Source organism: Nycticebus coucang, chromosome 5, assembly GCF_027406575.1.
Source record: "Nycticebus coucang isolate mNycCou1 chromosome 5, mNycCou1.pri, whole genome shotgun sequence".
Taxonomy (NCBI): domain Eukaryota; kingdom Metazoa; phylum Chordata; class Mammalia; order Primates; family Lorisidae; genus Nycticebus; species Nycticebus coucang.
In genome coordinates this window covers 93,864,214-93,888,505 of record NC_069784.1, presented here as the reverse complement: position 1 = coordinate 93,888,505, position 24,292 = coordinate 93,864,214, and the positions used below count along the sequence as shown (strand labels likewise).

Below are 24,292 nucleotides of genomic sequence, written 5' to 3'. Positions count from 1 at the left end.
CGTGTCATGTTAAACCACAAACCTCCAGAATAATTCTTAAAATATATGGTTTATCATCAGATTGTGTCATCCTCCTATTTAAATATCCTAATAGCTTTCTACAAGATGGTACACTATTTGGACCCTGTCTACAACTCTGACCTCTATCACATTATGCTCTGGTTACAACGTGTGCTTTTTGCTCCAACTTTGAGCTTTTGTTTTCTTTATGTGAAATGCCCCTTTTCCTACTGGGACAAGGTCCATTCATCAACATTCTTACTATCTCAGAGAACTTTTCTAACCTTAGTATCTCTATAGTCCAGTTTTAGTTTCTTCATAGCACTTATCACGATCAGTTCACTTACCTTTTATTTTCTTCATTTCATCACAGTGTAAATTCAAATGTCATTGATTTTTGTGTACTGCTGCTACAGCTCCTGTTCCAAACAGAATGCCTTTCTGATAAGGATTCTTTAAATGTTTGTTGAATTAAATACAGGGTGAATGACAATAGTATTTATGATCCTGTAACTGCATGGAAAGAACCTCTCTTACTTATCCTCCACCTCCAGAATATAGTTTGGAGTTTGATACCTAGTAATATTATGAACCCTTTACTGATAACTAGAATAGACAGTGCTATTCAGGATGTCCTCAGAGTAGACAGGTGCTTGCCCTAGGACCTACCCTATCAACTGAATCAGATTGAGTCTTAACGATCTCAGAACCTAGTTGTCTCTCCAAGCAAATCAGGAGTCGGAACCCTCAGGGGAGGAGAAAAAAGCAGGAATAAGAGAGATGTGAAAACGACTACGTTTCCCAGAATGCACTACAACCGAGAACGGCGCAGAACCGGGAATGCTGGGATTTCTTCCCTTCCGGGACTGCGGAAGTGCTTTTGTTTGAATGCGAAACTGAGGCGTACGCCTCCTTGGAGCCTCCGGTTCTTTTCTCAGTTAACTGACTCTGGTATTAGGAAGGTCTGGCCTCAGGCTTTCAGGCTGGGGGAAATACTGGACGCAGCGCACGCACCCCTTTTCTGGCGAGGCTGGAAAAGGAAACTGAGCGGAGCTCAGTGTGGCAGCTGTCTCCTCTTGGGCTGGTGAGAACTGACGGTCGCATCCCTCCTTCCCCATGAGCAAAGCTTTGTCCTGGTTAGTGTCTGGGATGGCTTTGAGTTCTGGATCTGGCCGTTGTCGCAGACTCTGCTTTGCGGCATTCAGATCCTTTACTTTACCTATTTGTTTGTAAGTAGTCTTAGGTGAACGATGGTATGTAGTAGGAAGACGGTGGCAGTGATTGCTTTAAAAAAATTATTTCTTAACTTTACCTTAATTCGGTAGCCAGTACTTTGTTAATTCATAACTTCAAAAGTGACTACTAAACTAGTATAACTTATTTTACGGTTTGAGCCTCAAAGAGATGAGGTGTATCAAAAATGAGGAAACCTGAGATTATGCCTAGTTCTCTCGACTCTGGAATAAGTGCTCTTTTCTACTATGCCTCCTCTGCTGTTTTTTACTTTGGGGTGAGAGTACGGGCTGTGGAGCATGACTGGGTTAGCATTTTTTTTCGCCTCTTTTCTACCCAGAAACTTGGCTGCCTGAACCAGGTTTTTTGTGACCTACCTGAACCAGGGTTTCCTTATGTGTGCAATGATAATAGTATTATCTGCCTCCAAGTGGAGGTTTTTCCAGGTTTTTGGTGATTTGGGGGAGAAAAGAATTTCAGGAGGTATCACATAAGCTAAGCAAGCGTTAGCTTTTTATTGAAAGCGAAAGTATGCCCTCAGGGGGAAGGAGCAGGCAGGAAAGAGCTGGGAGGAAGTCGGTATAGATTTGCTGTAGTTGCAATAATTGAGGGGAGGAATATTGAAGACCAAAGGATTGGTTTTCACTAAGAACTTGGGTAGTATTTTCTAGAATTGGATTCCCTCCCGTCTTCATACTTTGTTGGTCTGGGAACTGTCATGATTTCAAGGGTGAAAAATTTTAAAACTACAGTGTAAATGATATTGTAATTAGCCAAAGTTCATGTGAGGTGTTAGAGCTGACAAGCCAATTGAAGCTGGCTCCTGGTCGGCAGTTATCAGCCCCTTTAGTTAGCTTTTGCTTGAGGTTTGTTTAACACCTGTATTCAATCTTCAAGCCCCTGCCCCTGGTATCAGCCCTGTCACCTAGTCTCTTATTCTAAAAGTAATACTTAAATTAGTTACAGACACAATAGAGCTGTTAAAGTGTTTTAAACTCCTATTATTAAAATGTGTTTATTTACCCTCACCATTTTAATGAACTTTAGTGTTCTGTACTTAGATGCATCAGTTGATAGATTTGTTTTCTTTTACTTATATTACCTGGGCAATTTTTCTAAATGTTCCTTTTTCTCCACCTTGGACCAGGCAAGCTTTTTGAATTTTTTTTTTTTCTAGACAGAGTCTCACTGTTGCCCTTGGTAGGGTGTTGTGGCATCACAGCTCACAGCAACCTCCAACTCTTGGGCTTAAGCGATTCTCTTGCCTCAGCCTCCCAAGTAGCTGGGACTACAGGCACCTGCCACAACGCCCAGCTATTCTTTTTTGTTGCAGTTGTTTAGCTGGCCCGGGCTGGGTTCAAACCCACCACCCTCGGTGTATGTGGCTGGTGCCATAGTCACTGTGCTACGGGTGCTGAGCCACTTTTTGAAATATTTTATTCTTAAAATTATTGCTTTTCGTTATTATTAACTTTGTTGGAAACCATAAGCCTGAAATTGTGGTTGAAATTTATAAATAAGTTTGTGTATTTGAGGAACATAAAGTACACTGAAAATTGCTTCATTAAAATAACCCAACATTAAATATTAAAACATTAAAATAATTATCTGAAATCATCTTGTGAAATTAGTTTTTCTTCAACTCTCTGAAAGCTAATGTTGTGTTCTTTTCTAGCTACTTGGCATACCATGCTTTCTTGTGATATTTGTGGTGAAACAGTAACCTCAGAATCAGACATGAAGACTCACTTACTAATTGTTCACATGGAAAATGAAGTTGTGTGTCCATTTTGCAAGTTGTCAGGCATGAATTATGATGAAATGTGTTTTCATATTGAAACTGCTCATTTTGAGCAGAATACACTCAAAAGAAATTTTGAGAGGATCAATACAGTGCAATATGGAACTTCAGAGAACAAAAAGGACACCACCCTACAGTGTAGAACAGACATTAATTCAAGTATTCATTCAGCTTGTGCATCTAATCATCTGAAAAATTCAGCTCAAAGCCTGCCTAAGGATAGTACTTTAAAACCTGAAGCCTTTTATGCACAGAACTTAACTGAATCAAGAAAATTCCTGAAAAGTAAGGAAAGACAGTCTGGCCTAACTGAAAGAAAGGGATCATTTTATGAAACAGTGTACAGTCCTCCTGAATGTCCGTTCTGTGGAAATACAGAGGAATGTAGTCAAGATATGGAAACTCATGTGAAAACAAAGCATGCCAATCTTTTAGACAATCCATTAGAAGGTAAGGTGTTCATTTTATTATAAATTATTATAAGTAAAAGTAATCTCAGTTTATTATCTGGTGTCCTAAAAGTTGGTTTGTAACTCAGATTACTACAAGTATGTTTTTTAATCCATTTATGTCTATAACATTGTTCATTTGCCATTATGACACTATAAAAATACAATTATGGGAAAGAATTTTGATGCAGATGTAAGATGTTTCAGCTACATTAACAGTAATTTTGAAACCTCGCCCATTTCAAGGGATTATTCTTTTTTATTTCTACAAGCTCAGTGGCATCAAGACTGTCCTAACCTCTTTATTGAGTTCTAGTTTGACTCCATTATGATTTGAGAACACACTCTGTATAGCATTAGCTCTTTTAAATTTGTTGAGGTTTGTTTTATGGTTAAAGAGAGGTCTATGTTTTGTGGGCACGTAAACAAAAAATGTGCTTTTTTGGGTGGACTCTTCTATATGTGTCAATTAGTTCCTGTTGTTTGTGTTCAGATTATTTATATCCTTGCTGATTTCCTATCTAGTGCTGAATAGTAGTTCTACCAATTTTTGAGAAAAAGATCATTAAAATCCCTGATTATAACTACAAATTTATCTGTTTTTCCTTTCAGTTCTGTCAGGTTTGCTTTTGAGGCTTGTATTTTGAGGCTCTGTTGTTGTTGTATACACATTTAGGATCTCATATTTTTTTCTTATTGTTGAGCCTTGAGAATCTTTGTATATTTTACTTACAATTTCTTTATTAGATGAATATTTTGCAAGTATTTTCTCTCAGTCTGTGGCTCGTCTTTTTATTGTCTTAATAAGTGACTTTCATAGTTTTTAATTGCAATGAAGTGCAGTTTAATTTTTCTTTCATGAATCTAAAAACTTAATTACCAACCTCTAAAGATTTTATAGTTTTGCATTTTTAGAACTGTGATCCATTTGAATTAATTTTTGTAAAAGACTGGTACCAGGGACTGATTTCGTGGAAGACAATTTTTCCACAGATGGGGGTGGGGGTGGGGGTTAGGGAGAATGGTTTCAGGATGATTCAGACACATTACATTTATTGTGCACTTTATTTCTGTTATTACACTGTAATATTAGAATTTCTATAGTTGACCACCTCCCTACATTGACCACTTCTAATTTGCATAGACCAGACATACACAACATGTACATACCAATATAGTAGGCCTAGTTCATTATGTTGACCACCACCTCAGTATGTTGACCAGTTCATTATACTGTTGAGTGGTCAGCTTAGAGAGGTTGTGCTGTATGAGGAAATGATTATTTAAGTTGCCATAATCAGAATTACTGGGAGCCCTGAGCTAGATCCCTCACGTGCACAGTTTACAGTAAGGTTCCTGCTTCTAAAAGAATATAATGCTGCCACTGATCTGACAAGAGGTGGAGCTCTGGTGCTGATGCAAGCAATGGGGCAGCTGTAAACATGGATGAAGCTTTGCTCAATTGCCAGCTGCTTACTTCCTGCTATTTGACCCGGTTCCTAAAGGGCCACAGCCTGGGGGTTGGGGACTGCAGATATAAAGTCAATGTCTGGATTCTTTTTTTTTTTTTTGAGACAGAGCCTCAAGCTGTTGCCCTGGGTAGAGTGCTATGGCATCACAGCTCACAGCAACCTCCAACTCCTGGGCTCCCTGAGCTGGCGGGTTCAAATCTAGCCTGGGCCCGCCAAAACAACAATGATGGCTGCAACCAAAAAATAGCCAGGTGTTGTGGCAGGCGCCTATAGTCCCAGCTACTTGGGAGGTGGAGGCAATAGAATCACTTGAGCCCAGGACTTGGAGGTTGCTATGAGCTGTGATGCCACAGCACTGTACCGAGGGTGACAGCTTGATGCTCTGTCTTCCCCCAAAAAATGCATTTCCCTGATTGTTAATGAAATTGATATCTTTTTCACAGTTATTTTAATTTCCTCTGTTGTAAAGTAGCATTTTATATTTTTTGTATATTTCTATTAAGTTATATGCATCTGCCAACTGTATTTGTGTTAAATATTGTGAGTTGATTGTCTTCCTGAGTTGGTTTTTAAATATCTTCTCAATGTAAATTCTTAACTTAAGCTATACTTCATAGGCTATTGATTATCCCTTAATTTTGTGCAGGATTTAAATTTTTTATGTTTTAATTTTTTTTTATTTATATTTCCTTTCTATGTATTGTCTAAAAAAGTATTCTTTACCTAAGATCAGAAAAATACTCTCATGTTCTAAAAAGTTTAATGTTTCATATATTTTTTCACATTTTTAAACCCCATCTGGCTTGTGTATGTTTGAGTCTGTGTGTATATGAACTGAAAAACTAATATCTAGTTTTCTCTTGTCCAGAAACCAGGGTTGCACTGATTCATAATACTCTTTCTATCTTGTATTAAATTTTCTTATCTACATGGTTAAGTATCTTAGATGCACTTTATTTTTCTACTTTGCTATTGCTTTCTTCTTACCACTCCATTATAACAATAGTTTGTAACAAGTCAGCAACATCAGATAGGATAGTACTTCCCTCTTCATTTTCATTATCGATTTTCATTATCAACTTAGACCTTAATATTTGGTATTTTTGAATGTTGTTTTCAAGTTGCATGAACATTCTGTTGGAATTTAGTTTGAAATTAGATCAAAGTACACCTCCACATTAATTCAGGTCATCTTTTTTATCCCTCAATAAAATTTTATGTTTTTTTCATTGTACATTTGTGTTAGCTTTATTCCTGTGTAGTCTATAGTTTGTATTGCTTTTGTAAATTCTATTTTTATTTCCTATTACCTAATTAATTTTTGCAGGATTATAGGAGCATTATCAATTTTTTAATATAGTTAAGGTATCTATCTAGTCTTGGTTAATTCTTAAGTAACAGTGTTCATTGATTACTGAGTGTTCTAAGTATGATTTTCTTATCTGCTAAGAATGAAAATTTTATGAGCTGCTGCAAGGATTCCCATTGATGAGAAATGCCAGACACTATTCCACTGACACACTGTTTCCCATAAGTTTTCAGTAAATTGGTGTCAGGTCTAGCACTACAAAAGAACTGGTTGTCATTAAAGGTATAGAAGTGGTAGCTAGATTTAACCAACTTTGAGTTGAAACAAATAAAATAGGTGAGTTTGTAGTTAGTTCAAAGGAATGATTATCCTTAGAGGATGCATGGAATCACAGGTTGGAAAGTAAATAAAAACATGAGGGAGGCTATGAATGACAAAAAAAAAAAGTAAGGTCTATATGTTCTATGTAGGAGGTTTTAATTAAGGCAAAGACTTTAGAAAGGTGAAATTAATAGAAGTGAGATAGAGGAATAGGTTAATAGGTGATAGGCAATCTTTGACATGGGGTAAAAAATCTAGAAGTTTAAAAAATCAACTTTATTATGTGTCTAATACAGACTGTGATCAACCACTCTATGACTGCCCTATGTGTGGGCTCATGTGTACAAGTTACCATATTCTTCAGGAACATGTCGACTTGCACTTAGAAGAAAGCAGCTTTAGACAAGGTATGTTTGTGTGCTTAAAGATAAAAATATCATTATTTAATTTCTACTTCCTAAGACACAAATCTTAGAGTATAGACATAATTTTTTTATAAATAATAATTTTATGATTTTTATAGACATAAATTTTTAATGATATAGCAAAAAAAATCATACTATTTAAAAATAATTCTGATCCTTATCTAGTTGCAACTTTTTCTTTAGAAATTTTTTTCACAAAGAAGTTGTAAGAGATAAATTATTTGACTGCCATCCAAACCAGGGATATGCATCCTGGGTTTTGCCCTGGAGCACCAATATTTAGAGAGTACAAACATGTAAGATAGTGATTTTAAATATTATGCAATTTTAAAAGTGTTATGTTTACATATGGAGGCCATTCAGCAGCTAGAAGTGATTACATTTAGCATTTGGTCAGCAAAACTTGTTGATCTTTAAACTGCTCTATGGTGAATGTAGTTTTAAAAATGAATATGAACTATATAACCAAAATGTCTTTTAGTGCATTTCTGGCTGCTTGCCCTAGCTTCCAGAATTACTTATTGGTTTTAGAGTGACTCTTTTATAGGTTTCCTCTGTCTCCTATCTATCTTTTTAATAATGGCATTTATTAATTAATCATTATGATGCCTTAGAAGTAGAAAGATCCTATATGAGTTTTACAAACTCACTGAAAGAAAATATAAAGTAGGCCCTGAGAGAAAACAATTGTGTTCTACCCTGTTTTAGTTTCTTAAGGGACATAGATAGCTTCTTTTAATTCAGGGGTCTTTAGTGTCTAGTATCAATGATCTTAGTACAAATATTAATGATCTCCATGGACAACATTACCTGCTCACTCAGCCTAACCCAAAGATTAGAAGAGTTCTCTGTTCTGGTAGTTTTCTACCAACTACTCCAGCTGATGAGTTTTCTTTCTTTGAACAAGATTACAAGTGAGTGCTATGGAAGGATGACCCTTCTGAAGCTGAATATCTGATAATTCTTACTCTTTATAATGAGCTGTGTATGGGCACATATATTATGATGTAAGCCTATCCTGGATAATTAGAGAAAGATAGGGTCTGAGTAAATCCTGTAGATAGATAGCTTCAGGGTATACCAAAAAGCATTTGTGAATTGTATATCCCCAAGAATGGGAGGGGTGAGGACTAAATAGAAAGATGTAGCTGTTGCAGAGAGGCTTGGACGGAAAGAAAGAGTATTCAATAGCATCACTGAAACATCATGTTGTGGGGTTAAGGAGACAGATAATGGCCAGAAGCCACTGATTAATAGCTCTGGGGGACACTGGATAGAAAGGAAGCAGGGTAAGATTTTGAAGTTATACCATTTGTTTGGGGCCAAACTATAATTATTAAATAAATTATCTAACACCTGCACTTTATGTATAAATGGATATTTTTATGCTCTCTATTTCCATTTTTTCCCCTAGTATTTCTTTGAAAAATCAATCTGCCTTAGTTGTGTTAAGGAGCATCAATGAGAGGTGTCACTTAACCTCTTTAAATTCCAGTTTCCTCAGCAAATAACAATACCTACTTCATAAGTTTGTCATAAAGATCAAATGAGATAATTAATGGAAATGTCATAGCTTAAACCTTCAGTGAACTTTAGTTTTCTTTTAAATGGAGGTTATTTCTTATAGCAATTCTGAGTTTTGCTATAAGAAAACTGGTGATTCTATGAAATTAGGGTCATGAATAAATGGCAAATAATAGTATTTACTCTTTTTGAAATATGTGTTAACTAATGAATAAGCTTTGATTGCAACAGTTATTTCAGTCTGAATATTAAAAATATCTAACAGGCATGGATAGAGTCCAGTGTTCTAGTGATCTAGAATTGGCTCATCGGCTTCAACAAGAAGAAGACAGAAAGAGGAAATCTGAAGAATCAAGACAAGAAAGAGAAGAATTTCAGAAGCTACAGGTATAAGATTAATAACAATTATAATATTTTAATTTGGTAGAGTTCTTATTTTTCTTTTTGAGACAGAGTCTCACTTTGTTGCCCTCAGTAGAATGCCATGCCAGTGTCACAGTTTACAACAACCTCAAACTCTTTGGCTCAAGTGATTCTCTTGCCTCAGCCTGGCTATTTTTAGAGATGGTGTCTCTCTCTAGCTCAGGCTGGTCTCTAACTCGTGAGCTCAGGCGATCTGCCCATCTCGGTCTCCCAAAGTGCTGGGAATGTAGGCATGAACCACTGAGCCCGGCCTAGAGCTCTTACTTTTCAAATATGCTTTTAAAACTCCAGTCTATTATTTTTGTCCTTATTATTAAAAAAATTTACTGTGTATATTATATAGTGCATAATAACTACCATTTGTAAGATTCAGATTAGGTCCTGGGGTAATCACATATGGTATATCAACATTTTTATAACAAATCCATAAAGAAATTATTTTAGCCCCCCACCCCTTCTTTTTTTTTTTTTTTTTTTTTTTTCAGATGAAGAAATGGAGGCAAAGAATGTTTAAGTAACTTGCTCAGGGTCAGGCAGCTTTTAAGTGGTAAAGCTTGGATTCAAACCTATGTAAGTTGATGGGATGAATAAGAAAACCAAGACTCAGAATTTAAATGTTTATGTAGATACTTGGAAATAAGAATTATACTTAGAATTAATGTCTCCTGAGTCTTAAATTCTTTTATAGATTGTATTTTCAGGGATTTAGAAAGGAGTATTTTGATGATATTTGAGACTTCATTTATCTTAGGCATGTAGCAGTATCCGTCGAACTAACATGGCAGCATCTGTTATTTTTTTAATGCATTTACATTTTTAGCATCCATTTCTCCCCTTTTCAATCCTCATTTGTGGACTGTAGTGTCTTCTGTGCTAACAATATTCATAGAGTTTTTAAATGATTTTTTTCTATGTGTTAATAGGATAGTGTATAAATAAGAAGGGTTTATGATTGAGTAGTTTTGAAAGTGTTCAGTTAAACAGGTTTGTGTACTTCAGGACTTCTCAACAGCTTGAATATCCTAATTTACATTGTACGTATCATAATTTTCCAAGACTTATTGACCTATTTCTTTTTTTCCTCAGACATCTCAGATGTCTATGTTCTTTGTTATATGCTTTAGAAGATCTAATTTAGGATTTTTTTTTTTTCATCGATGATTCATTTACTTGCAAAGTATTTTCCCACCAGAATTCAGAGAAGGAAAGAAAATGGCCGGCTTCTAAGTCTTTATGCCTTACATAATTTTGAACAGTATTAGTACACAAGGCTTCTAATATTTAAGGAGGTTAGTTACCTTTGCGAGGTATTTATTTAGATCAGTGGTTCTCAACCTTCCTAATGCTGCAATGTATTTTCATTGTTACAGAGGGGTCACAACCCACAGGTTGAGAACCACTGATTTAGATGGAGACAGTTCTATACATACAATTTGAGATTCTCAGTCCATTGTGTAGAAACATAGTTCCTTTACTGTGTGGCATGGTTGAATGAATAAATTATGGAGTAAATAGACTTTTGTGGATTAGCCTGGGAACCAAATAACAAAGACTGACAAGTTTCCTGAAGAAAAATCAGTAATTTGTTTAGAACTCTTCTGCCTTTCACCGTACTTGTAGTAGAAAGACAGAAATCCTTTACTTTGCTTATACAAGGAAAATAGATCTCTTGCCACAGAGTTTGTTTATAGAAAATGTGATTATTAATGTAAGTCAGGGATTTGTATGGATGTGATTTAGTTTTCATAAAAATTTTTAAGTTGATTCCTATAAAATCTATAAACCAAAATGTTTCAACATATATTTTGAAATAAATAAAAGTTTGCATTCTCATCAAGGTACAGGGACATGAAAATTTAGTAGTTTTTCTTAATGTTCAATAGAGACAGTATGGTTTAGATAATTCTGGAGGCTACAAACAACAGCAACTACGAAATATGGAGATAGAAGTGAATAGGGGAAGAATGCAGCCATCTGAATTTCATAGAAGAAAAGCTGATATGATGGAATCATTAGCAATTGGTGTTGATGATGGAAAAACAAAAACTTCTGGTGAGTACTTAAGCACCAAGATCATAGTTTTAATTTGCATATTCTCTGATATAATAATAATCAAAGTCATTTGAATTTTGTTTAATCTTAGTGATCCATGGTTTATGTAGTTTTGCATAAGACTATTCAAATATTATTTTAAATGTGTTGTTTTGAAATTTTTGAACTTCTATTTTTAAAATAAATCACTTAAAGATAATTTATTTTTATATTGTGTTACTTTACTTAACATTTAAAAATGAACCTTTTCAAAAACTTTTTGTTGGGTACTTACGATGTTCCAGACCAGTATTGTCTAGTAGAGCTATAATGTGAGCCAAATATGTAATTTATTATATTTTATTTTATTTTCGAGACAGAGTCTCACTTTGTCACCCTCGTTAGAGTTCTGTGGCATCATTGCTCACAGCAACCTCAAACTCCTGGGCTTAAGCAATGTGATTCTCTTTCCTCAGTCTCCCAAGTAGCTGGGACTACACGCACCCTCCACAGCGCCCAGCTATTTTTTTGAGATGGGTCTCACTCTTGCTCAGGCTGGTCTTGAACCTGTAAGCCTAGGCAATCTACCTGTCTCAGCCTCCCAAGTGGTGGGATTACAGGCGTGAGCCACCACGCCCAGCTCCAAATGTATAATTTTAAATATCTTGAATCCACATTAAAAAGAGTAAAAAGGAACAGGTAAAATTAATTTTAATAGTTTAAACACAATGTATTCATATTATTATTTCAACCTGTGACCAATATTAAAAACTAGTAATATTGAGATATTAATGAGATACTCATTAATGAGATAATTTAGATTCTTTATACATTCTTCAAAATGTATTTTATATTTTTTACTTTGTAGCACATCTTAGTTAGAAAAACCATTTCAAATGCTTATAGCCACAAGTGGCTAGATGGGAAACCTATGGTCTTAAGGAAATTTGTGGCCTGCAACCTTTGGACTGAATTAAAATGTTACATAACAAATCCTTTCATTAAAACGGGTGCAGCAGAGAAAAATGAACCTTTTCTTGCCTCTGTGGTGCTTATTACATTATTCAAACTTGACTAGACTAAGTAAAATGGGAACAGATCTATCTCTTTAAGTAAATACTGCTACATTATTTCTTTTAAAGCCTGTGCTCATTTAATTCAAAGCCACACCAGTCTTTCCATTTCTTTTTTTTTGTAGAGACAGAGTCTCACTTTATGGCCCTCGGTAGAGTGCCGTGGCCTCACACAGCTCACAGCAACCTCCAACTCCTGGGCTTAAGCGATTCTCTTGCCTCAGCCTCCCGAGTAGCTGGGACTACAGGTGCCCACCACAACGCCCGGCTATTTTTTGGTTGCAGTTTGGCCGGGGCCGGGTTTGAACCCGCCACCCTCGGTATATGGGGCCGGCGCCTTACCGACTGATAATCCTTGTCCAATAATTTCATAGTACTTGTTGCTTTAGACATCAGTTCAGTTAACTTAAACTTTATCAGTTCCTTAATTATAGACACCATAAGTTTGTAAGACAAAAAATCATTACATATTTCATTACTTTCAGACCTATGCAGTATTTCCTACTAAAGTTGTAGATGCAGACACTGAAGGAATATTAATACAGAAGTGATCTAAGTATACAGGAGTCTAAAAGACATTCTCTCTTGAAATATAAATCTAAAACAAAGAATAGAGACCATTATTACGACAGTGCTTCTCTAACACTGTCTAAAGTGGATCTGATTGTTCTATTAAAGGAGAAGACTTTTTTTTTAATATATAGTGCTCTTTCCTCCCCCCCCCCAAGACAGAATCTCACTATGTTACCCTCAGTAGAGTGCTTTGGGATCACAGCTCACAGCAACCTCAACCTCCAACTCTTGGGCTTCAGTGATTCTCTTGCCTGTGTCTCCTAAGTAGCTGGGACTACAGGCGCCTACCACAATGCCCGGCTATTTTTTGTTGCATTTGTCATTGTTTTAGGGCCAGGTTCAAACCCACCAGCCTTGGCGTGTGTGGCTGGTGCACTAACCACTGTACTATGGGCACTGAGCCCAAAGGGGAGTACTTTCAATAGATCGTCTTACAGGAGTCCTCAAACTTTTTAAATAAGGGGCCAGTTCACTGTCCCTCACACCGTTGGAGGGCCAGACTATAGTTTAAAAAAAAAAACAACTATGAACAAATTCCTATGCACACTGCACATATCTTATTTTGAAGTAAAAAAACAAAATGGGAACAACTACTATCATACTGCCTCATGTGGCCCCCAGGCCGTAGTTTGAGGACCATACTAAGATGTAGTATGGCAGTTAATGTCAGTGCAAGATGGAATCAAGATTACTTTGGGGGGAAAAAAACCTTGTTTTTATCATGTAAACTAGATAGCCTTTACTAGTTTATTGAATAAAAAAAATGAAGATCCTGAATTTTTAAAAGGCCATGTTACATAAAATAGAATTTTTAATTGATAATTTGGAAATTACTCTGAGTCAGACATATTATAGATTCAATACACCCATGTGCTCTCCTCATACCACTACCTTGCCATGAATTTGACTCCCTCCCTTAAAGAATCCTATAAAAAATTGCTTCAGAGCAATTTGAAATTGCAATAGTGCACCAAAACCACCAGTAAACTATTGCCTGTTAACCTGTTATTTCAAATATAGTCAACAGGCTTTTGTGCGCGCGCACGCAGTATTTTAAAAAACAAGTCACAAGTTGAAATATCCAATCTTCTCAGTGCTGTCCTTTCACAGAAGGCAAGATACCACCAGCCCATCATGTTAAGGGGCTCCTATGAAAGTGGGCTTCCTTCAGGGTCTAGTTGATTTGGAAGTAGGGACCTTGGCACATGCAGACTGCTCAGGCATGAGCTCAGGAGTGCTAGGGCTGTATCCGGCAGTGATCTGCCTTACACTGCCGTCTGCCCCTGTCTACACTGTCCATGATGCTGCTACTGCTTCTGCCACCACTGTCCCTACCTGAAAATTGTATGTCCCAGGAATCTTGAAAGACAAAGCTTTAACATATTCAGTTAAGCCATAGCCAAAATTATGGCAAGAAGAATGGTATGGAAGAAAAGAGAAATTTTGAGGATATCTTATGGTGGGGGTTCATATACCATAGATTCCAGCTATTCTATAGATTATAGGGAGCCATTGATGTTTTTTGATTAGGAGCAAAATAATCTCTAGCACTATGTTTAATAAAATGGAGTAACAAGAACATTCTTTCAACAGTTGTACTTTATATATGGGGCCCTGCAGATGCAGAAATGAAGGATAAAAATAATTTCAGTTCAGTGTAACAGGTAAAATGGCTAGTATTAGGAAAATTGGATTGTAGTAACAAGCCAAGGACTTGAACTAAGGTTGTAGCAGTAAGAAGGTAAAGAAGATGGAATTGACAGGATTTAGATGTGTAACTTAAGGGAGAGATTGATTTTAAAAATGTATGAGATAGCCATACAAAGGTGATAACAAAACCTTCCAAACCTTATCTCTTCTTCTGCTGTAGGAATTATTGATGCACTTCAGAGGTATTATCAGAATGTTTCCACAGATGTGAGGCATGTGTGGCTTTCTGCAGTGGTGGATCATTTTCATTCATCTTTGGGTGACAAAGGTTGGGGTTGCGGTTACAGAAATTTCCAGATGCTACTTTCATCATTATTACAAAATGATGCTTATGATGATTGCTTGAAAGGTACAACTCTGAACTTGTCATATGATAAAATAGGTTTGATATGGAATGAATTAATTATAGCAGGGACAATTAATATCTTTAACAAAGTTAGTGGGTATTTACATAAGAAATATGAATTATGGTTGGGAAAAAAAGATATAATAGAAGATGTAAGGAATAATTGTCTTTTTTTTTTTTTTTTTGAGACAGAGTCTCACTATGTTGCCCTCGGTAGAGTGCTATGGCATCAGAGCTCACAGCAACCTCAAACTCTTGGGCTTAAGCGATTCTCTTGCCTCAACCTCCCAAGTAGCTGGGACTACAGGTGCCTGCCACAACACCTCGGTGCAATGTGGCTGAGGCCATAACCACTATGCTATGGGTGATGAGCCAGGAATAATTGTCTTTAAAAACTGTGTTGTAGTTCCCTGTACAGTACATGATATACTGATAAATGATATTGTTTGCTACTTGAGCACCTGTCATAATATGTTTCTTTGTATAATTTTAGGTATGTCAATTCCTTGCATTCCAAAAATCCAGTCTATGATTGAAGATGCATGGAAGGAAGGTTTTGATCCTCAGGGGGCCTCTCAACTTAATAGCAGGTTACAGGGAACAAAGGCCTGGATTGGAGCATGTGAAGTATATACCCTCCTGACCTCTCTAAGGATAAAGTATGTACCTAAAAACCCAAGTAAATGTTATTGCCATATCTGGGAGCTTTTTTTCTCTTTTTATTGAAGAGATAGAAATAAAATTAAATGGGATTGAAATACTTATAATGAAAACCAACAACTTATTTCCTATCTTTGCTCCTCTCTACTCGCAGGTCCTATTTCTCATAGGCAGCTTTTGTTTTTAAATAATACTATTTCATAGTTTTTTCCTGTTTTATCAGTTTTAGATAGTGCCTATTGTATTTTTTTTAAATCTTCTACCTGCTCACCCTCAATTCCAATATGTTTAAATCTCAATTGTTATTCAAGTCAGATGTTTACATTACAATTTTGTAAATATTGCTCATTGCTAATTTTATTTCCTTTTCTAACACGTTTAAAATTTTTTTTCTTAAGTTAGTAATTGCCTTGCCTTTCCCCTATTACTATTTGACTGCATCGTGGTCTCATGTTTTTCTAGGCACTCTATCATGTGCTTTGAGGTCTTCTTTATTTCCAGACCGCTCCTTCTCGGAGTCTTCTGTTCTCATTGAGCCAGTCTGGGTTGTTTGCCTGTTAGTTCCCTTCCATAGCTATTACCATGTAGCATTTCTTCACTGTTTTCTTGTAATGGGGCCTGGATTTTTCGGGTTTTATGTTTTTCCCTTTTCTGGATTGCTTTCTTTTTGCTTGAGCACTTAGCTTCCTGAGGCAAGGTACCTAGTCTTCATTACTTAAATGATAGTATGGGTGGCATTATTTCTTTTTTTTTTTTTTTTTGCATTATTTCTTTTCTTTCTTTTTTTAAATATGGAACGCTTCACGCCTTTGCGTATCATCCTTGTGCAGGGGCCATGCAGATCTTCTCTGTATTGTTCCAATTTTATTATTATTTTTTTGCAGTTTTAGGCTGGGGCCGGGTTTGAACCCACCACCTCCGGTATATGGGGCCGATGCCCTATTCACTAAGCCACAGGCACCACCCTTGTTCCAACTTTGGTATATATGCTGCTGAAGCAAGCACTTGGTGGCTTTATTTCTATAATCATTTTCAGATCAAGTTTTCTATTCTATTGACTTCTAGCAATCAGTGTTACTATTGAGAAGCTAAGATGCTATCAAATTCTTTTTTTTTTTTTACAAATAATCTATTTTCTCTGGAAGTTTTTCATTATCTTCTCTTGGCCCTGATACGAAATTTCACCGTGAGTGTGGGGTTTGCTTCCTTATTGGGCACTTCTTTTCCCTTTGAGTCTGGGATTGTGAATTCTAAGATCTCAGTTAGTATAGTAGTTAAGACCTTGGACTTTGGAGTCAGACTGCCCAAACATGGTACTAGCTTTCCTACTTACCAGCTGAATGACTTGACTCTGTCCTAGTTCCATCATTAATAAAAGAAGATATTAATAGAAAGTACTTTATAGAATTAATTGTAGTAACAATTAAGTGAGATAATAAAGTGCTTGGAACTGTGGCAGGCAAGTAGGAAGAGTTCAGAAGTTAACATTTGCTATTTGATAATTATGTTATCTTTTTTTTCTTCCTAGAACTTATGTTTGTTGGCCACCAAACTTCTTTGACCTTCTAAGTTTGTCATGTCTTCCACTTTATGTCTTTGTTTTTAGTTTTACTTTCTAGATTTACTTAACTTTATATCCCAACTACTTCATTGAAATTTTTATTTTAGCAATTATGCTTTTAATTTTAAGGGATAGTTTCATAGCATCATATTCTTGTATGGTTACAAATTTTTTCTAACATTTTCTTCCTATTCCCCATTCACTCCCTATTGAGTTATTTTCATGGCTGTTTATTTTAGTCTTTTCCACTTTGAAGGCTTTCTTTTAAGTTTGGGAAATCCTTAGTTGTCCAATCAGAGAGCGAGGATTGAGGTACAAAAAGCTGATTGGAAGTGCATGGAACTTGCAGAATAGCAGACAAGTCTTAGGTGGAAGCTTGCTATTTGCTTGGGAAAATCTCAAATACCATTATATAAAGAGATCTTTTCTCAGAAGCTATTCAGATGAATTTTTCATTCTCCTGCCTAGAGCTCCTATACTGGGGAGAAGGCAGTTGATATATGGGTACTTCATCTTCTAAGCAAACTTAGTTAATCTCATATTTTTAGCCTCACTGTTCTCAGTACTTGGTGCCTCTAAGTTTTCAGCCTGTCTGTGATTTCAAGACATAAGATCTCTTTTCTTCCACTCACTTTTATATGTCCTCTGTGCTGCTTTTCATCTTCCAAAACTGTGTGGCTATTTCCTGTCTGACCCTATTCTCTTTGTCCTTAGGTATTTAAATCATTTTTCCTTCAGCAGCATTGTTCCATTTTCAAAAAGAAACAGTAGATGCTTGTGTTCATCTTTAATGCAAAGTTTACCTTAATCTTTATGGTTTTATATTACCTTCTATATGTATGTGTTTCTAAGTAATGTAAGCAGTCTTCTATAGCAGTTTTATAATATTAATTGATAATTAGATTCAGAGGTAAAAATATTTTTTACATTTTAAATAGAAAAGCTAATAATATTGTGTATATAATAACTTTCTTGAATTATTTAAACTATTTTAATGCCCTCAAAATTTATTTCTGCTTTTTTATTTTATTTTTTGCCAGTCTGTTCATACCTCTCCTTATATATAGTATATCATTTTGTGTGCTCTTAAGGAATTCTTTTTTTTTTTTTTATTATTGAGGATTCATTGAAGGTACAAGAAACCAGGTTAGAATTCTTAAGAAAAGGAAAATTTTCTTCTAAAATACCTGTATAACAAGCATCTTTCTTGATACCTTAAATAGTTTAGTAAATTGTTTTTATTAATAGACCCTGAATTTTTTTTTGCTAGTTATTTGTAATCCCTTCCTTTTGTTCTCTGTATGTAACATATGTGGTACTAGTCAATACTGTAAATCTAAGCATGCAATCAAACTGTTAACCTAAAAGCATTTTTCCTACCTCTGAACAATTTATCCACAAGTTCAATTGAGCACTTAAAACTCTCAGTGATAAGTTGCAAGTTATCTCCATTAGATTGGCCCACAAAAATGATAGTTTTCCAGATTAATAAAAATGTATATTTAATTTTTTCTTCCTTCATAGAAATAATGTCTAGATAAAATTAGTTCTAAACGAAGAATTTTTATAAATGAAAACTCCAATATTTAAAAATTATTCTTTATAATCCATTTTGTTGATTTTTTTTTTTTTTTAGGTGCCGTATTGTTGATTTTCACAAGTCGACTGGTCCTTCAGGCACACACCCTCGCTTATTTGAGTGGATATTGAACTATTATTCTCCAGAGAGGGAAGGAAGTCCAAAAGTAGTGTGTACATCTAAACCTCCTATCTATCTTCAGCATCAAGGTTAGTATAAATCATAGATAGTGGTGTTATTTATAAGATAACAAACCATTACATTATGACTAAGGTTGAGATTCTGACAAGGGGGAGGTGTTAATGACATTTGTCTGATTTTCAGAGCTGCTTTGTCAGTATGATACATTCTTGGGTAATGAAGGATAATATTTCTGGCATCTTCTGGGCCTTTTGCATGTGCTGTTTTGTCTGGTTCACCCTTCTTTTTTTGTTCTTCTTTTACTTTCTTAGGTCTTTACCCAGATGTCCCTTACATGAGGCCTTCTCTGCCATTACCTTATTTAAAAGTGCAGCTCATTATCCCAGCCTCCCACCACTGGCATTTACTTTGCTTATTTACTTTGTTTATAGAGTGTCTCTTCCTGTTAGATATAAGCTCCATGAAAGCAGTCATGTTTATTTTGTTTTTTGCTATCTACCTTATTACTTAGAATAGTGCCTGTCACTTAGATGCATAGTATATTTTGTTGAATTGATGATTTGGACCGACAGAAATAAAGAGAAGTAAGTGTTAGAAATTTCAACGGTTAGGAATACAAACTGTAAGAGAGTAAGCCCTCCCCATTGATATTCTAGTGTATATAATTTTACTTTTGCTTAACTTTGGAACCATGAGAGTTTTTGTTCTAGAATAGATAAATTTTATATCCTTTTATTTGAGATAATTTGAATAAGAGAGATCAAGGGATTGGGAAGGGAAAAATAAAATATATGGCAGAGTAGAAGCAGAATTTTTTGTAATGAAGCCCTTAGAAAACTAAAATTAAACAAAAGAAAACTGAAGTAGACCTCAACTAATGCTTAGGTCTTTACCCAGGTAAAGGTTCTCTTTACCCAGGTTCTCTTAGGAGAACTCAGGCATATGTGAACTGTGATTCTAACTACATAAAAAAACATACGCATTATGGGTCTGACAATTACTTGCCGCTGTGTGCTTATGTTGGCAGCACTGTATAAACAACTCACTAAGGTTTCATAAACTTGGTACATCAGTGACTCACAGTTGTGTTTGTGTCAACATGTGGTGTCTTGCAGAGAGGCATTCATTATTGTTGTGTATTTTTGTGTACTATCAGAATGTCGGAGCTTCAATTAGAACAATGAACAGACATTAAATTTCTAGTTAAGCTTGGCAAGAGTAGAAGTGAAATCAGGAACATGTTTGTCCAAGTTTATGTGCATGAAGAAAATGGCAGGGTACAAATGGATTAAACATTTTTCTGGGGGGAATGAAAGCATCTCTAATGGAAAGCGTCCAGGGCAGTGAGTAACAAGGAGAACTGATGAAAACATTGCTAATATTCATTGAATTGTGTGTCAAAATCATTGGCTGACTGTGAAAAACATAGTAGACCAAGTAAACATTGCTATAGAAAAAGAAAATCTTAAAATCTTGGCCAACCGCTTACAGCTCTTACATCACGACAGTGTACCAACTCACACAGCATTGTCTGTGAGAAAATTTTTAGCCAGTAACAAATAACTGTATTGGAACACCCTCCCTACTCACCTGATCTGGCCCCCATTGACTTTTTTCTTTTCCTGAAGATAATGGAAATACTAAAAGGAAGACATTTTGGTGACATTCAAAAGATATTAAAGGTAATATGATGATAGCTGTGATGGCCATTCTAGAAAAAGAATTCCAAAATCACTTTGAAGGATGGAATAGGTGCTGCATCAGTACATAGCTTGCCAAGAGGAGTGTTTCAAAGGTGACCGTAGTGATACTCAGCAATGAAGTATATAGCACTTTTTCTAGGACGAGTTCACAAACTTAATGGTCATACATTATACACATTAGACAGGCTGACTGTATGTATATTTATATTCTAAATACAATACACATATGCTCACACACTATATAGAGAGAGACTGTACAGCTGTAAATGATGTTGATTTTTAAAAAATCTTTTGATAGGCCATAGTCGAACAGTTGTTGGGATTGAAGAGAGAAAAAACCGAACATTGTGGTTGCTAATATTTGACCCTGGATGTCCTTCTCGAGAAATGCAGAAACTATTAAAGCAAGACATAGAGGCCAGCAGTCTTAAACAACTTCGGAAATCTATGGGAAATTTAAAACATAAGCAGTACCAGATAGTGGCAGTAGAGGGTGCACTTTCTCCAGAAGAAAAAGCTGTAAGTATCTAAATATTATGTGATGCTTGAGTGGGTTGAACTTAAAGTTTAAAATTTTTAGTTAAAATCAGTGTTATACCTTTATATCTCCTAGTACATTATTCTTTTTCCTAAGTTGGCAAAGACATTTTATGGTTTTTAACTTCTGGAATAGGCATTTTTTTTTTTTTTTTTGTAGAGACAGAGTCTCACTTTATGGCCCTCGGTAGAGTGCCGTGGCCTCACACAGCTCACAGCAACCTCCAACTCCTGGGCTTAAGCGATTCTCTTGCCTCAGCCTCCGGAGTAGCTGGGACTACAGGCGCCCGCCACAATGCCCAGCTATTGGAATAGGCATTTTTAAGTTGAATTATACCTAATGACTATCAGTTACTTAGAGCCCCACAGAAATGTTCAATTTTATAATATTTCGTTTTTAATGTCAGGTGACTGTCCTAAACGCTTTACATATATCAACGAATTTAATCCAGACAACAGCCCTATTTTACAGATGAGAATGCTGAGGCATAAAGAAGTTTTTAAGTTCCTATGGTTACACAGATACCAAGCAGAGTCAGAATTCCAATTTAGGCAATTTGCATCTAGAGCCTTGCCCAATGTTGCTTCTTCTGTAAGGAAAAAAAGCCTAATAGCATCATTACTGAGCTCTTATATGAACTATTTCATATTTATTGTTGAAAAGATAATATATTTTGAAAAATGAAAAGATATGACCTTACTAATTTAACGTAATTTATTTTTGCATATTGCCTTCAAGCCTTTTCTTTTTTTTTCAGGATTTTTTTTTAGCATCTATGTCTTATGGTTATTCTGTTCTTATGTTTTTTCCTTCTCTTTTACAAGTTGCTTTAGTTTTTATTTATTTATTTATTGTTTAGGATTCATTGAGGGTACAAAGAATTAGGTTATGCTGATTGCATTTGTGGGGTAAAGGCCCTCTTAAAATTGTGTCCTGCCCCTCAGAGGTGTGCCATACACTGTGACCCATCAACACCCTCCTCCTCCCCTCTCTCCACTCCCTCACTGTCCTACACCCCCACCCCCACCCCTTGTACTTGCTCATTTACTGCCTTCCTATTAGAATAGAGTACTATGGATGCTTGCTTCTCCATTCTTGTGAGGCTTAAATCAGAAGAATGCATTCCACCTCAATCCAGGTTAATACAAAAAGATGTCAAGTCATATTCTGGTTTCTCTTTAGATCATATAAAGGCCAAAGATTATTTGCCTTTTACTATTCTGTCCTTCTTAATAGTACTTTATATACTGTAGGAATTCAGCAAATATTGAAATACTGATTGATCTGCAGATCATCAGGTGGAAATTTGCAACCTTTAAATAAGGTCAAAATAGTGATTTTACTTTTATTTTGTGTTAGTTTTTATAACTTGGTTTTAAAATGTCTATTTTCTTCTAAGCAGTAACTATGATTTATTAGAAATAAATTTGATATTATACAATATGCCAAAATATAGATATTTATAATTGTATTTCATGTTCTGTTTTTCATTTTTGGACTTTAGATTAGTTCTGATATTTTAATAATCATGCAGCTATTATCCCAAGAGCGATTGGTTTTCAAAAATTTTTTTTATTCTGGCAACCATTTAACATTACCGTAAGACATTTCTGACATAAATATATTTTGAGTATCTACTAATTTTAGACCCTGTTCCAGACATCAGAGTACTTACTAAGTTGAAGGAGTTTATTTTAGAAAATACCTTCTAATTCAATTCAGTGAAATAATAAATACAAATATATATAATATCATCTTCTTCAACTCTTTCTCGGTTTGATGTGCAATTATTAAATTACTTCACATTCTTAGTTTTCCATTGTACCATCCTTTGCTCTCAACTTGATTTAATTAGTGAGTTTTAATTTATCTTGGTTTAATATGTCTTGGAACTCAAGTTGTAAAAATAGCACAATCATCAAAAATCTTTTTGGTGTGATATTTTTAAAGCCATAATTGAGGGAGATTAATTTTTTCTCAGCTCCTAATCACATATCCCTCTACTTTTCTCCTCTGTTTTTATCTATCTTTCTCTGACTGTGAGCCCACAGCATATTACTTTTGATACTTATTCCATTAAAAAGCAGGTTTTTCTATTTCATTCTGTTTTGTCATTATCTGAAATTTTCTTTAATTTCTTTATGGGTTGGCTTTAGAAATGTTTATTCCTAATTTCATAAATTTGAGATTGTAATTTTTTTTAGGAATTTTTGTTATTATCTTGAATTTAAAAATGAAGTTTTATTTTGACAGTAGAATGATAATTAAATATTCTAATTAATTGCCTTATAACTTATAAATTATAAAATTTCTTTTTCAAGGCTAGGAGGCAAGCTTCTCAAGTCTTTATAGCTGAGAAGATTCCTTGAAGAATTAAGCATTTCAGTGCTTAGAAATTATGCTTCGTTTTCCAAATTCGTATACTGAACTAACACAACTTACAAAATCTGTGAATTCTCTTAACTACTCAACATATAATTTAATTTCTAAAATACTTATGTTAATTAAATCATACTTGTAATACCTCATTGTTCAGTCATTATTTCAATAAAATATCTCATTTGCATTGTGGTTTTTTTTTTTTTCTTATCCACATTTCAGAAACTGGTTTTATAGCCATAAGCTAATATGTATTGGGTTCTCACTTTAGTTAGGCACTTTTAGTATTTCACATGTATTAGTTTAACATTCAGAATAATTTTGTGAGACAAGTACTGTTATTAGCCTCATGAGGAAACTCAAGTTCTGCGGAGTTAGTAATTTACCACCTAAAATTGATTATGACCCAAGTTGTGAACCTAGGCCATTCCACCTCCAAGCTCTTACTATTATACTATTTGGCTGTATTCTGGTAGAGAACCTATATGATGAAATTTCTTGTACACTGCTTAGAAATAATATTTAAATAGGCATAGTTCTAAAACAAGGATTTCCTGTCACTAAATTGCACAAAGCATATAACTATGAGAGTCAGGTGTTTAAGGTGTTTTGTGGAAAAGAATCTTTGGAATTCTTGTTGGATATACCATATATGGTTGCAAGCAAGAATCTAACTCTGGTCAATGTAAACAGAAGGAAATCCATTGAAAGATTATCAGAAGTCTCATAATCCATTGGGTAGCAATAGAGAACTGGGATAGAATTAAGGCAACTGTGGAGACCATGTTCTGGGAGAACAATCCAATTGGGAGCCATGGTAGAATTATCTCTGCTCAAAATTCAGATTCCAAAGAGAGTACATCTGATTGGCATGATTCTATCAAGTGGGACAGAGGCAGTTCTTCAAAAGGAAATCAGAGTAGATGAAGAAAAGGATGTTAAGCAACAAAGAAAAGCAAATGTCTACTACATCATGAAAAATTAAGTTTTATGAATTTTGGATACTCTGACAAAGACTGAAAGTTAGATTTCAAGGATGAA

The 24,292-nt window shown here is 35.2% G+C and overlaps 1 protein-coding gene and 1 non-coding gene across 4 annotated transcripts; one reads left to right on the top strand and one right to left on the bottom strand.

Moving 5' to 3' along the window:
• The first annotated feature begins 887 nt into the window (after positions 1–887).
• On the top strand, positions 888–23,443 carry ZUP1 (zinc finger containing ubiquitin peptidase 1). 3 transcript variants are annotated; one of them, XM_053592531.1, is made up of 10 exons: positions 888–1,084; positions 2,909–3,484; positions 6,882–6,992; positions 8,800–8,921; positions 10,841–11,009; positions 14,505–14,693; positions 15,184–15,349; positions 18,548–18,699; positions 20,633–20,853; positions 23,194–23,443. In XM_053592531.1, exons 2-10 carry the CDS (start codon positions 2,923–2,925, stop codon positions 23,239–23,241), a joined length of 1,740 nt encoding a protein of 579 aa, XP_053448506.1. In that variant the 5' UTR covers positions 888–1,084; positions 2,909–2,922; the 3' UTR covers positions 23,242–23,443. The 3 variants fall into 3 exon arrangements, with proteins under 3 accessions (XP_053448506.1, XP_053448505.1, XP_053448507.1); XM_053592530.1 differs by having other exon boundaries at positions 888–1,136; XM_053592532.1 differs by having other exon boundaries at positions 888–1,229.
• LOC128586944 (U6 spliceosomal RNA) lies at positions 16,136–16,239 on the bottom strand. Its single transcript, XR_008380398.1, has one exon. It is a non-coding gene; the product is annotated as a U6 spliceosomal RNA (small nuclear RNA).
• Positions 23,444–24,292: the final 849 nt, after the last annotated feature.